The following is a 14,943-nucleotide window of genomic DNA, read 5'->3' as shown; positions in this document are numbered from 1 at the left end:
TGTTCTTTTTGCCTCAACGGGCTCAGGGGACAGGGTCCCTTGTCCCATAGAATGTCCTACCTTTTGCATTTGTCTGATTAGTCCTTTGGGAGGTCATTTAGCTAATTTCTCTGCCCCATATTTCCTGTAACCAGCCATGAGCTCTAAAGACTTGATTACATTCAGCTTGAACAAGTTTGGGCAAGGATACTTCAGAGGTGCTATTCTATTGCTTCATGTTGCATCACATTAGGAGCCACAGCCCATCCAGTTGACGTACCATAAATGATACTAAAACTGACCCCTGGGTCAGGGAGGTCACAGCCTAATGCCCTCATTGTAGAGTCCCGTTTACTTTGTGCACCGTTACTTCACCCACACGATGCCTAGTTCTCTTCTGCCTGGTGGATTTCCTTCAATAATCCTTGAATCAATTATTTCATTAGGGTTTACAAAATAACAGTTCTACAGTTTTGTTAACTGGTTACCTTCTGTAAAGTAGAATTTAGAAGGCAGGGGTAGGGTGCAGAATATGTGTCTTTCTGAAATAGAGTGCCAGGTGGAGAGACAGAAACCCTGTCAACCGGCGTGTGAACGACATTGCAGAGTAGAAGGGGATGGGTGGGGACGGCGCAAGGGCGACAGCAGGGGGTCTGAGTCTGTCGGACTGGCCTCACTCCTCCAGTGGGTTATTAGTTAAGGAAAAAGCTCGTTTCTCCAGAACACAAGTCAGAGTGACTTCCGTTTTCCTTGCTCCTCCTTAGACTCATTTTGCTGGGCAGCAAACACAGTTTAAGGTTTTCAGCTTATATCCAGGACAGAAATACTTCGTCCAGGTTCGCTGCAAGCCTGACCATGGATTCTGGAGTGAGTGGGGCCCAGAGAACTCCATCCAGATACCTAATGGTGAGTGTCTTGACTACCTTTTGCTTATAATCTTAAATATTTTTAGAAAAGAATGAATTTAGTAAATTTGCATGTCATAACTACTAAGAAACGATTTTAAGCCTCAGTCAGAGGAATGAGTAGATGGGGGGTTATCACTTCTCCACCCAACCCAAAGGTATTTGGGAGTGTGGCAGCACCCCCAGGTCACTGTCGGTGAGGACCTGGATCTAGGCTGAAGGTGCAGACAGTGGCTTGGTGTGTCTCAGGGAGCTTGATGGTCATTCTGCCCTCCCCATCTGCCCCATCTCTGTCATTGAGTCAAGGTCATCAGCTAGTTCCCCTAGAATTTTGTAAGGTGGTATCCCATCTTAAAGGCATGAACTGAACTGATCTTCAGTCTCTGATGTCGACTACATGGTGGTCTCTCAGTCAAGGCACAGTATGACAGAGGCACTCAGTTCTAACTGTCATTGAACATGGCGGCTTATACTCCACAAGAGAATGCTTCATCTTGCATTTCAACGTACTTCACGGTTTACAAAGTCTTCACCTTGTTTGGTTCTCCCAACCCTCTCAAGTATTCAGTGGGACTATAACTGCCACTAAGAACTAAAAGCGAGGCAACTGAAGTTCTGTGCAGTTAGAAGTCTTGCCCAGAACCAAATGGCAAAGCCTAGTGCTAGTGACAACTTGCCTGGCCAGAGAATCAGGGTTTGCTTTGGTTTGTCACACCGGAAAGAGCCCTGAACTGTGGGTTATAAGGCTCACATGCATCCTGTTCAGCCCTGGCTCTTACTAACTAAAAGCACAGGGTCTAGAGGCAGAAAGGGCTTGAATTCAAACCACAGACTACAACTTTATAGTTACATGCCAATGGGTAATCACTCTTTGAGTCTCATCTTTACATGCAAGGCAACGTATGTAAAGAGCTTAACATTATTGATGGCTTTTAGTAAGAATATCGACATTACCTTTCATTGTTACTGCAATTGATCGTGTGATCTTAAATTGTCTCTTTAAGTACCAGAGAAAATAACATGTAAAAGGATTTTGGAAAAGTGCACTTCAAAATATTTGCAACACACTCGAATTTAATAACATTGGAAAAATTAACCCATGGTTAATGTTACTCCAGATTGCAATTCAAGGCAAAAGAGGTGTAGGCGGGGTGGGGGGCGGGACTTGGGTTCAAAAGTTTCCTTCGTGAGTTTTGTTTGTGTGCTTGTATTTAATGATACTGTATGTGATCAAAGCTTTCTGGCTGTTTCTTTTCAGATGTCACCAGTACGGATACCACCATGTGGATCTTTGTGGCTGTTCTTTCTGTTGTCCTCTGTTTGATTGTAGTCTGGGCAGTGGCTTTGAAGGGCTATAGGTACTTCATTGTCTATCAACCTTCCTCCCGATCCTGGTTGTCAGGGGTAATAATTCTCTAAAAAGCCAATACCGAGATGATGGAAACGTACAGATAATTCAAGCACTTGATTCTAGCCATCAGTTGCAGCATAGTCAATCCATTTTTAAAAGTCTTTTATTAGTGCTAATAAATGTCACAGAATGAACTCCTTTGAAGGTGGTGCCCTTTCCATGAAACTGAAGCTCCCAGTTGGGAAATAGTACAATTCTGTCGAGAGCAGCTAAAATCAAGAGAAGGAGAGTGTGCAAATAATGCAAATCAGCCTCCTCAGTGAGCCGGCACTAATGTTGGCATTGGCCTCTGTAATTACTGTCTTCACCGTTGCTTGTCAGTTTCATGTAGCTCCAGAGGTTTACCTCCAGCCTACCATAGTCCATGTAGCAGATAATACCAACCTTTTAGACATTACAAAGTGAGAAAATGAGTCATTTATCCTGTCCCACAAATTATTTTATAGCATGATGACCTGCATCTTTCCACCAGTTCCTGGGCCAAAAATAAAAGGATTTGATACTCATCTGCTGGAGGTAAGTGCCACAGGTGGAGAATGTGTCACGGTTGGTAATATCTACCTCTAGCACACGCACACACAATCCCACCGGTTCAGCCCGGCCGCATGGTCCCTTCTCTTCAGAGAAAGATATGTGAGGTGTGCGTGTTCTTATGAGGAGACATCAAATGTCAGAAGGAAAAGAGAGAAAGCCAGGAAAACGTGATAGCGCCTGGCAGTGCTTGCTAGATCCATGTCTGTTCAAAAGCACGGACTTGAATATTGTGTGCAAATAGTCCATTTTTTCAAAAGGTGAATCTTTTGTTAAATACAAAAGAAGGACTTACGACCCCCAGCCCCCATCACACTTTGGCAAGAGCTTCCACTTGAGCGCTTCTTCCCTCAGGCCAGAGTAACGCAATGTCCTGCTGCCACTGTCGCCTGTCAGAGTGCTCGGGCGAGGCTGGGTCAGTGCAGTGGGCTGGTGTCAGCTGGGGCCCAGTTAGGCTGACTCAGGTGGGAATTACCTTTAAGTGTTTTGAATGAAAAGAGGGGTTAGAACATTTTAAATTTCTCTGCAGGTTGAAATATAGACTTTCAACTTGACCTTAAGTTTAGTGCCAATAGTTTTAAAAGCAATTACCTGAGTGTTAGATCAGTTGACCCAGCCAGCGCAAGACTAACAGTCTAAGAATGCGAGAAGAGAGTCCCAGGGAGTTTGGCTTGACTGCATCCACCTTGACTCCAAACATCGTATTAGGGATTAGGACCCTGGAATTTGGGCTCCTGGTTCAGTGCCCTTATGCCATTATCCTTGATAGAATCAGCATGTACATCTCAGCTAACTAAATTAAGTATGGTCTATTTGACCTTGTAGCCACAGAGACTTAATGACAACTGCTTTTTGTGTCAAAGAAAAAGTTTTTGTTTTCTCAGTCACATTACTTCCAATCCTCGAAAGAACCCTCCTGTATGGCCTTATTATTCCCATTTTACAGATGGAGAAACTGAGGATCATTGAGCAGCTTGTTCGAAGTAAATGCCCTTTAATGAATGATAAAGCCAAGATTTAGGCACCAGTACCTGACTTAAGTCAGAGGATCAGGAAGAAGAGTGGAAAGTAAGAAGAGAAGGCAGAGGAAGAAGGAGAGAGAAGGGGAAGGAAGAGGGAGAGGAAGATCAGGAGGAGAAAATATGTATTGGCAGGAACAGAGGGGGAGGAGGGAGAGGAAATGCAGTAGAGGACAGAGGAAAGTTGGATCAGAGAAGAAGGGATGCGGAGGAAGGGAGACATTGGAAGAAGAGTTGAGAGGGGAAGGAAGAAATGAGATGCAACTTATTGCTTCCAGATTCTAGAAAGTAGCAGAGGAGGCTAGTCCCAAAAAGCTGAACACATGTATGAGCATGCGTATTGGTTTTATAATTTCTTTTTTATTATTTATTGATTTTTTAAAGAGAGAGAAAGAGAAACATTGATTTGTTGTTCTACTTATTTATGCCTTCATTGGTTGCTTCATGCATGTGCTGACTGGGGATCGAACCCACAACCTTGGCATAAAAGGACAAAGCTCTAACCAACTGAGCAGCCCAGCCAGGGCCTGAGTGTGGTGGTTTTAGATGTTGCACAAACTTTCCTTATTTAACAGTTATATGGTTTTTTATCTGTGCATATACTACTTGCCTATTAAATTCATGACCACTACTGGTTAGAGAGAGACTAAGTTAAAATCATGAATTGACTTAAAGAAAAATATGAGATGAATAAGTATTCCAGGAGGTGATTATAGGTGCCTGGTACACAAAGGTGAAAAAAGTTTGGGGAATTCTTCTAGGCTCTCACCACATCCTGCCCACGGTCATGAAAGCAGACTGGGCTTTGATGCCGATTGGGAATGTTATAAAGCTAAAGGCCTTTCCTCCTTGTCTGTGCTTTATTAGAGCAAGTCTGAAGAACTACTGAGTGCCCTAGGATGCCAAGACTTTCCTTCCGACTGTGAGGACTTGCTGGTGGAGCTTTTAGAAGTCGTTGACAGTGAGAACCAGCAGCTGATGTCAGCCAGTTCCAAAGAACACTCAGATCAAGGTATGATGAAGTCCAAACACCTTGGTCCCAACAGGGACTCTGGCCTAGGCAGCTGTGACAGCCATTCCCTTTTGTCTGAAAAGTATAAGGAACCCCAGGAAAATCCATCTACATTCCACTCTCCTGAGGACATCAAGAAACCAGAGAGCTCTGAAACAAATGGTACCCATACCTGGGCCCCTCAGAACATGGGCTTGGAAAGCAATATCCCCTATTCCTATGCCAGTGGGCCCAAATCTTCAACATGGCCTTCATCGCAGCCGCCTAGCCAGCACGACCCCATGGCTTCTTACCACAACATCGCTGATGTGTGTAAGCTGGCCATGGGCATGCCAGGTGCGCTGGCCCCTTCACTGGACAAAACAGAAAATCGTGCTTTACAATCCTTGGGAACCACCGAGACTGGAGGGGAGGAAAAGGCAGCAGAGCAGAGGGAGGTAGAAAGCTTTCATTCCGAGACTGACCCAGACACCCCACTGCAGCTGTCCCGGGAGGAAATCCCCTTTATCTCTGCAAAACCCTTGGATTACGTGGAGATTCACAAGATCAGCAAAGATGGAGCATTATCATTGCTCCCAAAACAGAAAGAGAACAGCAACCAGACAGAGAAGCCCGGTGCGCCTACAACCAGTAAGGAGTACACTAAGGTGTCCAGGGTGATGGATAACAACATCCTGGTGTTAGTGCAGGATCTGCACTCTCAAAACCTGGCGTCCTTTGAAGAGCCGGCCGAGGAAGCTCCGCCATCCTTGCAAGAGAATCAAGGAGAGAAAGACGTGGCCTCCTACACCAGGGCACCAAGCAGCTTTGGTCTCCAGCTGGCGGGGTCTGAGTACCTGGACCCTGTGTGCATAAAGCACTCTTTTCAGTGATGGCTTAATTAATGGAATGATTGGTTAAAATGTGATTTTTTTTCTTCAGGTAATACTACAGCGTCCATGCCATGTTCTCTGCTAGAGAAAGTTCAAGAATGGGGTGAGGATGACACAGCTAAAGCCCCACGGTTCACTCCTTTCCATGCACCGTATTCAACCAGTTGCCCCTTTCCCCAACAGCTGATTCCAGAACAGATCATTCTGTTTCCTGTGATTTGTAGATTTACTTTTTGCCATTAGTTATAAAATTGCATGTTCCATGGCATTAAAGCACATTGCTTAGTAATCTTGAGGGACAGTGCCAACAGGTGTAGCCTCGGGGAACGGCTCTCACAGGGTGGTCCGTGACAGGGGCAACTGAAACAATCAAATTAGTGATACATGAAGGCAGTGCCGTGAAAACCGCTTCTGGAAACCAACTGCTGAACCTCTGCCCGCCTCTCTCATTTGGTTAGGATCAACCAAACAACGCAGTTATAGAAAGGATGCGATCCGGAACACCTCACAGAACTGTTTACATCACTTCCTATTACCTTAGTGACTAATTGCCGATATGCAAGTTAAAATTATGCCTCCCTTTTTTTCTTAGTAGATTGAATTTGTTAAGCATGGATTACCCCTCTCCTTGGTATTTTATTCTCAAGCCTCTAGAGAATATAATTTGGGAGAGTGAAATTTTCTGACACGAGAGGCAAATGAGTGTGATGTTTTGAATCCTCCTAAAATGGTTTCCTGCTTCATTTCAGTATGATAGATAATTTACTATATACCCTAGTCTTTGCTTAGTGAAAAAAAAATCCCCCCAAACTAACTTTAATTTAAAGGATAATCACAGCAGCATGCTAATGAGATACTGCCTTACTGTACATACCAATCTACTTTAATACAAACCCATGCATTCGACAATGTATTTTTGAAGACTATTTTTCTACCACTTAGGCAAAATAAAGGAGTATTTTCTATCTTCCCAGCACAACTGTTTACGTATTCAGTGGGCACAGGATTTTCTGCTATGAGGCTGTAGTGGGTATTTACAGCACATAATAGCGTACACAGTCCCTGTTTGTGGAGTAAATGCCATATCAACCAAACCCCACTGAGGAATGTGAAGTGGACGGCAACATTCAATGTCCAAATCAGTGTAGTATCATTTTATCTGATCCTGCTATCTCCAGGATACGTTAAACCACAATCACCAACCTAGAGTTTTAGGGCTCTCCAAAGACAGAAATGAATACTTCTCTTGGGACTTAGGGCTAATCTGGGGCTTCTGCTCTTCTCTGGGTGAATATTCATGAAGCCACCATAAAAAGGAGAATGGTGGCATCTAACATATACAGTTTTAGAGAGAGGGGATTGGTTTTGATTTGTTTTTCTGAGCAGTCTTGGCAGCAAAGATGTTTCAAGCAAAACTATGAGTTAGTATCTCTCTGGAGTAGATCCATTTGCAAAATCTTGGCGGAGGCAGAGCCAGCACTCACGTCAGAAGTGTCCAAATAAAAGTTTCAAGGAACAACCTCTGTGGAGTGGTGGGAACAGCTACAAAGCCCAGGGTATGGTAGTAAGAGTCCCTGAGTCAGTTCCAAGGGCAGGCTCCCCAAGAGGGGTCAAAAGCCTGGCTCTCCACTTCAAAGACAGTGTCCGTGACTCATGAACTGCCTCCCTCTAGTTGTTTTTTTTTTTTCACCTGATGGCAAGCCCTTTGCTTATGTCCACACAGTGACAGGGCTTCCAGAATTGCAAAAGGCATAGATCTGAGGCTTTATTCTCCCAATACATAAACATCGTAAGAGTGAGGGGAACATTTGGAAAAGTCGTCCCAGTTCATTCAATCCCCTGGATCCTGGCTACTCAAAGTCTGGTCTGAGGACCACCTGCATCATCATTACCTGGACGCTGCATAGAAATGCAGAATCTCAGCCTCCCTGCCCAAGACCCACAGATTCAGAATCTGCCCTGCACTGGGTTCCCCGGATGACACATGTGCGTAATGAAGTTTAAGAAGCACTGCCCTGGGTGAGCATTTCCACTAAAGGTTATTTTAGCACATGGTAACGCCTCTCTTGGAAAGTACAAGTCAAGTCTGTTTGACTTAACTGAACACTGTACATAAGGAAAAGGCATAATTTTTAAAAAATCTATTAGGCTCTAACAGGTGTGGCTCAGCTGGTTGGGTGTCATTCTGAAAAGCAAAAGGTTACCAGTTCGATTCCCAGTCAAGGCACATACCTGGGTTGCAGGTTCAGTCCCCAGATGGGGCAGAAGAAAAAAAATAACACCAACTAGCCACTCATTAAGCCAAGCCAAGACTATATTTCTTGGTCAGTTAGCACTCTATATTTGAATTAATTTTTTGCATGGGTAAAATATTCTTTTTTGTCAAGGAAATAGCTAGTCAAATGGAAGGATGCAGGCTTAAGCTCAAGAGCCCCAGGTTCTAGTCCTAACTATGTCCCCAAACAATTTCCTTCTCTGGGCCTCAGTTTCCTCTGAAGGATATATTGGGCCAAAATAATTTCTAATGTCCTTTTAATCTCCAACGCATTGATTCCAGGACTCACTGAATATTTTCTAGCCAAGATAATTTAACCAATGCCTTGTATCTTACTTAAGCTAATAAGGAATTGCCTTTCATCATCAAAATACAAGTACTCTTCTGTGATGTGCTTTTTGCATTTCCTTTTAAATCACCAGTTCCAGTTGGTCCTAACATATTACACATGCATTTTATAAACTATGTAGGTCCAGAATCATAGCCTCAGATTATATACAAGTATGTCTATAGAGGGAAGAGGCATGAGATTTTTTTTTAAAGACATATTAAATGTGGTTCTAATTTTTAGAAAAGTGATCTTTTGCTGAATCAAGCCATGCTTATTCTTTGCCGAGTCCAACAGCCCCAAGTATCTTTTCTTACATCTGGCTGCTGATTCTGTTCTTGGTCTTGTTTTTGTTTTGTTTTTTTTCCTCCTGGATTACCAACCAACACTGCATAGTTGGTTTCAAGAGCCTTATGCTCTGGATCACAGTAAGTCCTATTTTTATAAACACATCTCCAAATACTCATGTAAAAAGCACATGGAAACAGGAGAACCGGTGGGCGATTTATGGAAGCCTATGACCCAAACTGCAGAATGTCCTGAGGTCAGCTTTAACGAACGGGGGTTGGGCACCTCACCATGAGCACAAGATCCCATGGGCCTCATCCTTGACCTTCACCTTCTTTCTCCTAAGTGCCTAAGGCCAATCCTGGTAGGCAGTTGTGGACTAAAAACTTGCTTCCACTGGTTTAGTCCAAAGTGGGGCAATCCCTTAGCACCTGTAAATGATGGAGGAGTTCAACTCCTTTTCCCATAGGGGCCCAACGGATTAGGAGAACATTATCAGTTAACAAGCAGCTGGAGGCTGCAGAGGGGATCCAGCTGCCTGCCGCATCACTTCTGGAGAGACAGGGCCCTGCCTTCAGTAATGTTCCTGTCTCCTTAGAGTAGATAAGAAAGAAACGGATTTGTACGCGTTTTACAAAGTGCCTTTCTTTACCTTTATATATTTTTTAAAAGTTTCCTTTTTACAAAGAAATGGTGTATTGATTGGAAAGTAAGTTTTCCTTTTTTAGTGTCAATGAATGGAGAAGTCAGAAAGGGAAAGATGTGATGGTCTAAGGCTCAGCCAGCACCTGTTCGGTGGATTTTTACATTTATTGTTTAATTGAATTACCACGGAGCCAATGTGAATAGTGTGACTTACTTTGTCTGATAAGAAATTGACTCTGGCTATGGTTTGGGGTCAGCCCGCCACCCCCAGACTTCAATTTACAAACATACGATGCACTTGTGAATGGCTTGGAAGTGCGTGCCTGGGCCTGAAAAGGACAATGTACACACAGCGGAACTTTGCACACGTACAGAAAAATGTAAATGACTCTGGATTATTACCCCAGCATGAGCTACTGTGGATTTGCCTTTGATGAAAGTGTCATGTGTATGTCAGTGAACAAATTTCTTTTTCTGCCTTTTCAGCTCAAGCACAATTGTGTTCTTGCTCAGGTGGTAGGCCGAGCTTTCAAGTTCCAGGTCTGGGTCCCACTGCTGCCACTAAATAGACTGTGTGATTCAATGCAAGTCCTTTAAACTCTAGCCGCCAGCCCCCTCACCTATTAAATAAGTGGATTGGCCGAAAATGTTTCAAAGACCTCTCACCACTCTAACCATCTTTGATTTCATGGTCAAGGTAAAATCTAGGGTTTCTAGTCAAAGGCCCAAGTACAGCCAGAAAAGCTTGTTGATGTGCCCTTAACCTGAAGCAATGAACAGTGTGGCTGTAGCAAAGATTGACAGGAAAACCGAGATCCATCCCTCCAAGTCAGGGTGATTGGATTTAACATCCTTGCCTCTCCTCTTCTTAGCTGTCCATACTGGCAGGCTCTTTATTCTCTCACTCCAGGGCCTCTATTTGTCCTAAGAGTGATACATGGCTGTAGCAACTATAAGAACTGAAAAAAAAAAAAAAAAACACCCAAATCATTCCTAAACAATGACTATGGCCCTACCTTGCAAAAGACTCAGTCAAATGTTAAATCAGCCACACAGACATCAAGGCCCAGGCTGAGGGTCACAAGTTGACCCTTGGAGCTGTGCATGCTTAGAGATTCTAGCTCTGTTCATTAATTACTTAATTAATTCAAAGGCCATTGATAGATCCAAGCTACACTGATAAAACTTAAAAACACAGAATGACTGCTTGAGAGCTCAGGCTCTGACCAGGCATTCCCTGTTGGATAAACTGAGTAGGAGCTCTCCCCCAGACTTGTGTCTTTCAGGAAGGTGATTTTGGGTTTGAGACCCTCATGGTATCTCTTTCAAAGAAGGCAAAAAGACAGAAAGAAAGAAGATAGGAAAGACATTTCCAGGGGTTTGGGCATCTCAGGATTCCATAAAATGCCAAGAGTGGCCTGCTAAACCCAAATTTTAGGAGACCTGGTGAATCTGTAATTTAGCCAGTGCTCTAAGTGTACGGCCGAGAGATGTACATAACTCACAACACCATGTGCCCACCACTGTTTTGTCCACGTCAGTTCTTTTGATTCGTGCTCTGATTTCAAGTCAGGAAGAATTGAGACGTGGAAAGTGGAAAAACATTTCTCGTTTATGTGGTTGTGGCCAATGAATAGAGGGACTCTCGGATAGTCTCTCTCTTAGTCTCTCTATTAGCTCATTTTTACCTGCTTCTGATCAGAAGGAAAAGAGCAATTAACTCCCCAAACTTTGGCTACTGAAGTAGAAATATCCAAAATAATCTTTAATAGTCGTAATCAAATTATGCTTCGCTGGGATAAACTTCAAAATACAGTCTAAGTTTTCCCATGCAAATCTCACAAGTCCTGAGGGGGAAAATCTGCTTGTTTTGCTATCTGAAATTGAAAAACTACATGGCAGAGATACCTCTGAAAAGTTAGTTGTTTTATAAAATTCCTGATGAAATGATTTTGAATTTTTCAAAGTAACTACCTCCCCTTCTTGTCCTGATGTCTTTTCTTCAAAGCTGCTTGTTGTTGAGAGCGAAGGATGTCACCTCTCACGCTTTGACCATCGTCAGTGGCCTGTTTGTCATCTTTACCATGTGACATTCCTGACTTTAAAGTAACTGTTATATTTATATTATATTGCTTTATGTGGTTTGAAACCTACATGACACATTGAAATATATGATCATTCCTCATAGTGTGAAACTCTCATAAGACAAATGAAGACAATTATTTAATGACTTACAATCTATTCATATGTTGTTGCAATGTGATTGTGTCTATGTCTGAAAGACAAAACCGAAGGAAATATGTAATCGTAGGATCTGTTGAAGCTGTGAATGTACTAATTTTTTCCTTACCTTTGTCTAGAATTAGTGTAATGTGCCAATTGTACAGCTGGTCTTGGCGTCAAGTGTTTAAAATACAATCAATGATTGTTTGAAAGCCAACCCCCCCTCAGCTTTGCTTCATGTGACCTCTGGTACTTCTTGAGTGTTATTTGCATTATGAGGCTTGCTTTTGTGGTTGATCATTCATTTTTAAAAATGTAAGAGTCTCACGTGGAAACCAAAGCAATCTAGAACCAGCCTGTTGAGTGAGCTGTGTCTTCTGAAAAGCCATATTGAAGACTGTGTAATAGCATACGGTTTCATATTTTCAAAGCTACCACTACCTCTGCTTTTTCTCTTCCCTAGAAAACGCCAAGCAAAAGTCTTCAACATTAAGTGGGAAATTAGAAGTGATTGTTACAAGAGTTGCTGGATGGATTTGTTTGTTTGTTTGTTTGTTTGTTTCACATGAGAATACATCTCTTAGTTTACCGCTTTGCAGGTTTATGCTAGGTTGTCTCGATAGCCACTTTTACATTTAATAAAAACTGGATGATGAATAAGGACCAGAAAGAAGACATGGTAAGTCACCAATGAAAACCAACAAAACCAGAGTGCAGATTGTTTTCCTAACTACCTGTTGCCCAAAGTCGCGATGATGGTATCTCTCACAATTTCATTTCCCTAATCTCACCTAGAAGTAAATCTTTTCCTGATTTGATTTTAGACAGCGTATATATTCATATGAGAAAAATCAATCATGTATCAGAAATAATTTTATTTTGATTTATAAAATTTATTTCTACATGTACTTATTATAATGCCATTTTTTCTTTTTAGCCTTAAAGAATTATAGAACACTATAGTCATCCAATTTATCTTGCATTTTTAATTCTGCAAATCTTTGGTTATTGCACAGTGTGCTTTCTGTTCGCCATGGATTTATTTATCTCCTTCCTTTCTGAGGAGACAACGAGGACAGTTACATCTTTGTCAGTAGTAGGGAGATTATGCTAACTGCTGTTATCATAACATCTTCATGTTTACTGCACGCCAAAAACAATGCTTGACAAACAAATCTTAGATATCCCTGTACAATACGGTCATTCTATTTCTATTCATGTTATGGAAAATTCCCAGCTCAGTGCCTGGCTCAATAAATGTTTATTTCCCTTGCCTACCCTCCCTGCATTTTTTTATTGCACATGGAAATGAGCATGTGTGTAACATGTGTGTGGTTGAAACAATTTTCTTGAAGAATTTTTGCTGCCAAAGGATCCAGACATTTATTATCCGGAAGTTATTTGTGTAAGTTAAACTAAAACAGTTTTCCACCTTTATCCTCATCCTTCCACACGATTGCAAACATAGTTGCCCCCTTTGCCCAGTCCCTTCACACTAAAGCTGCTAAAACTGAAGTGAGCTGGAACTATGAAGGCGGGGATCAAATCGAAGCAGCTCGTGCAAATGTCGTGAAACAAACAAAGGGCTAAACCATCAAAAAGTAATAATAAAGAGGTTTTTAACAGCATGAATCTTCCACATTACTAAAATATTTTCTGATGAGTGTAAAAGAATAACCTTTCACTTTCAATGACTCTGGACCTAAAAAGCTTCATCTACTATGCATGCTTATGGTACGGAATTATGAAATGGTGCAGGGTGTTGCTTTACAAACCCTTCTCTGCCTCCTAGTTCTCTAATGCCATGTCTTACAGGACAATGAAAAATTTCTTGCATGTGCCCTGGCCCGGGTGGCTCAGTTGGTTGGAGCGTCACCCTGTACACCAAAGCATCGTGGGTCCAATTCCTGATCCATGCACATGCTTAAATTGCGGTTTCAATCCCTGGTCCAGGCACGTGCAGGAGGCAACCAGCCGACGTTTCTCTCCCTCGTCGATGTTTCTTTCTCTCCCTTTCTCTCTCCTTCCCTCTCTCTCTAAAAGCAATGAAAAAATGTACTGGGGTGAGGATAAAATAAAATTTCTTGCACATCACACTCTTTCTTGGGCCTCTGTCAAAGAAACACTGACTCTCCCATGCTTATGTTGGTACCATCTGTCTTTAATACTTGGGCACACTTTCACTTTTAAGCTGCAAAATTTGGAGTGTCAGCCGCTAGACACAGCAGTCATATAATTTATGAGGAGCTAGAGAAGTAATATGTGGCTCATTTTCCAAAATGACTGCATGTGCTTTTCTGAAAGAAAACAGAAACCATATATTGCCACATTTTGCCAGGATCACATTTGAAACTTCAACCCCACCTATGAAACTGCAACCCCTCCCTATGACTTACTTGCCAAGCTTTATGCATTCTAAATCTCCTCTATTTTTAAGGAACTGGGAGATACCACTTTCTTTTAGTGAAACCTTGAAGTCTTGGGGGTGTGGTGTAGGGTGAAACTGGAGAGGGGTACAAAGGAAGTGAGGCTTTTGAAAAGCCCCTAACAGGGACCTTAGTGGCCACAAAGGCAGATTCTTGCAGATTTTTACATTTGAGAGCCTTTCCAAACCATGTAGATGAAACTGAACTTGTTCTTGACATTGTAAAATGAATGCTAAACCATAATTCCTCCATCTACAACCTGCCCCACCCACCTCACCCCTCAACTCCTGATGCCCAGGGAACGCCCTGGGAAGCATTCTTCTCTTGTTATGATCAGATTCGCATCAAAACATATGCTTACAAACTGACCTGAAGCACAGATATTGTGATAAATATGATTTTTAAAATGTTAAGAAAAGACTAAGGAATGTTGGTCAAATAAAACACCACAAGGATGTCTGTTGGCAAACACTAGTATAAGAAAAGGGAGCTTAGGAACTTTTATTATTGTATTTATAAATGTGTCCAAAAGAATTTGTAAATGTCACAGGTACATTTTTCAGGTGATTCACTTCACCCCATAAGTAATTAAAATATATAGATGAGCTTAAATGACATTTGCCAGTGGTTTTACTTCACATGATCAATATTGACATTGTGACTGAACCATGTACCCTCCTGATGCATTTTTCAATTCTCTCTGGACCAACTGTTTGCCTTGGTAGCAAAGCTGAGTTTAAATTGAATCAATAAATTACTTCCTGAGCAATGCTTTCTGGAGGTTCTTTTCACATACATAAGAAACACGTATTTTGTGGAAAAAAATATAACCTTGATAAATTTTTCTTCACTTCAAGAAACTTTATTAGAACTTTTCTTTAAGGAGGAGGAGGGGGAAAAGGAGAAGGAGGGGGGAGGGGAGAGGGAGGGGGATGGGGGAGGAGGAGGAAGAGAAAGGAACAGCATTCTCTGCTTCCCTGTACATAAAATCATAGACACATGCTAAAATATGTGTCTTAAAACACTCAT

At 42.1% G+C, this 14,943-nt stretch overlaps 1 protein-coding gene across 4 annotated transcripts in view; it reads left to right on the top strand.

The window, feature by feature from the left end:
• The window catches only part of PRLR (prolactin receptor), a 139,069-nt gene extending 126,302 nt beyond the window's left edge, over positions 1–12,767 (top strand). For all 4 annotated transcript variants that reach the window (XM_053914248.1, XM_053914239.2, XM_053914242.2 and 1 more), the window contains 4 exons: positions 744–885; positions 2,143–2,242; positions 2,742–2,811; positions 4,713–12,767. In XM_053914248.1, the coding sequence (XP_053770223.1) occupies positions 744–885; positions 2,143–2,242; positions 2,742–2,811; positions 4,713–5,729 (1,329 nt within the window). In that variant the 3' untranslated portion in view covers positions 5,730–12,767. The remainder of the gene's footprint in view (positions 1–743; positions 886–2,142; positions 2,243–2,741; positions 2,812–4,712) is intronic.
• Positions 12,768–14,943: the final 2,176 nt, after the last annotated feature.

The sequence above is a fragment of the Desmodus rotundus genome, chromosome 1, assembly GCF_022682495.2.
Source record: "Desmodus rotundus isolate HL8 chromosome 1, HLdesRot8A.1, whole genome shotgun sequence".
Classification (NCBI taxonomy): Eukaryota; Metazoa; Chordata; class Mammalia; order Chiroptera; family Phyllostomidae; genus Desmodus; species Desmodus rotundus.
Note: the sequence above shows the minus strand (reverse complement) of the source record. Positions and strands in the feature narration are given on the sequence as shown.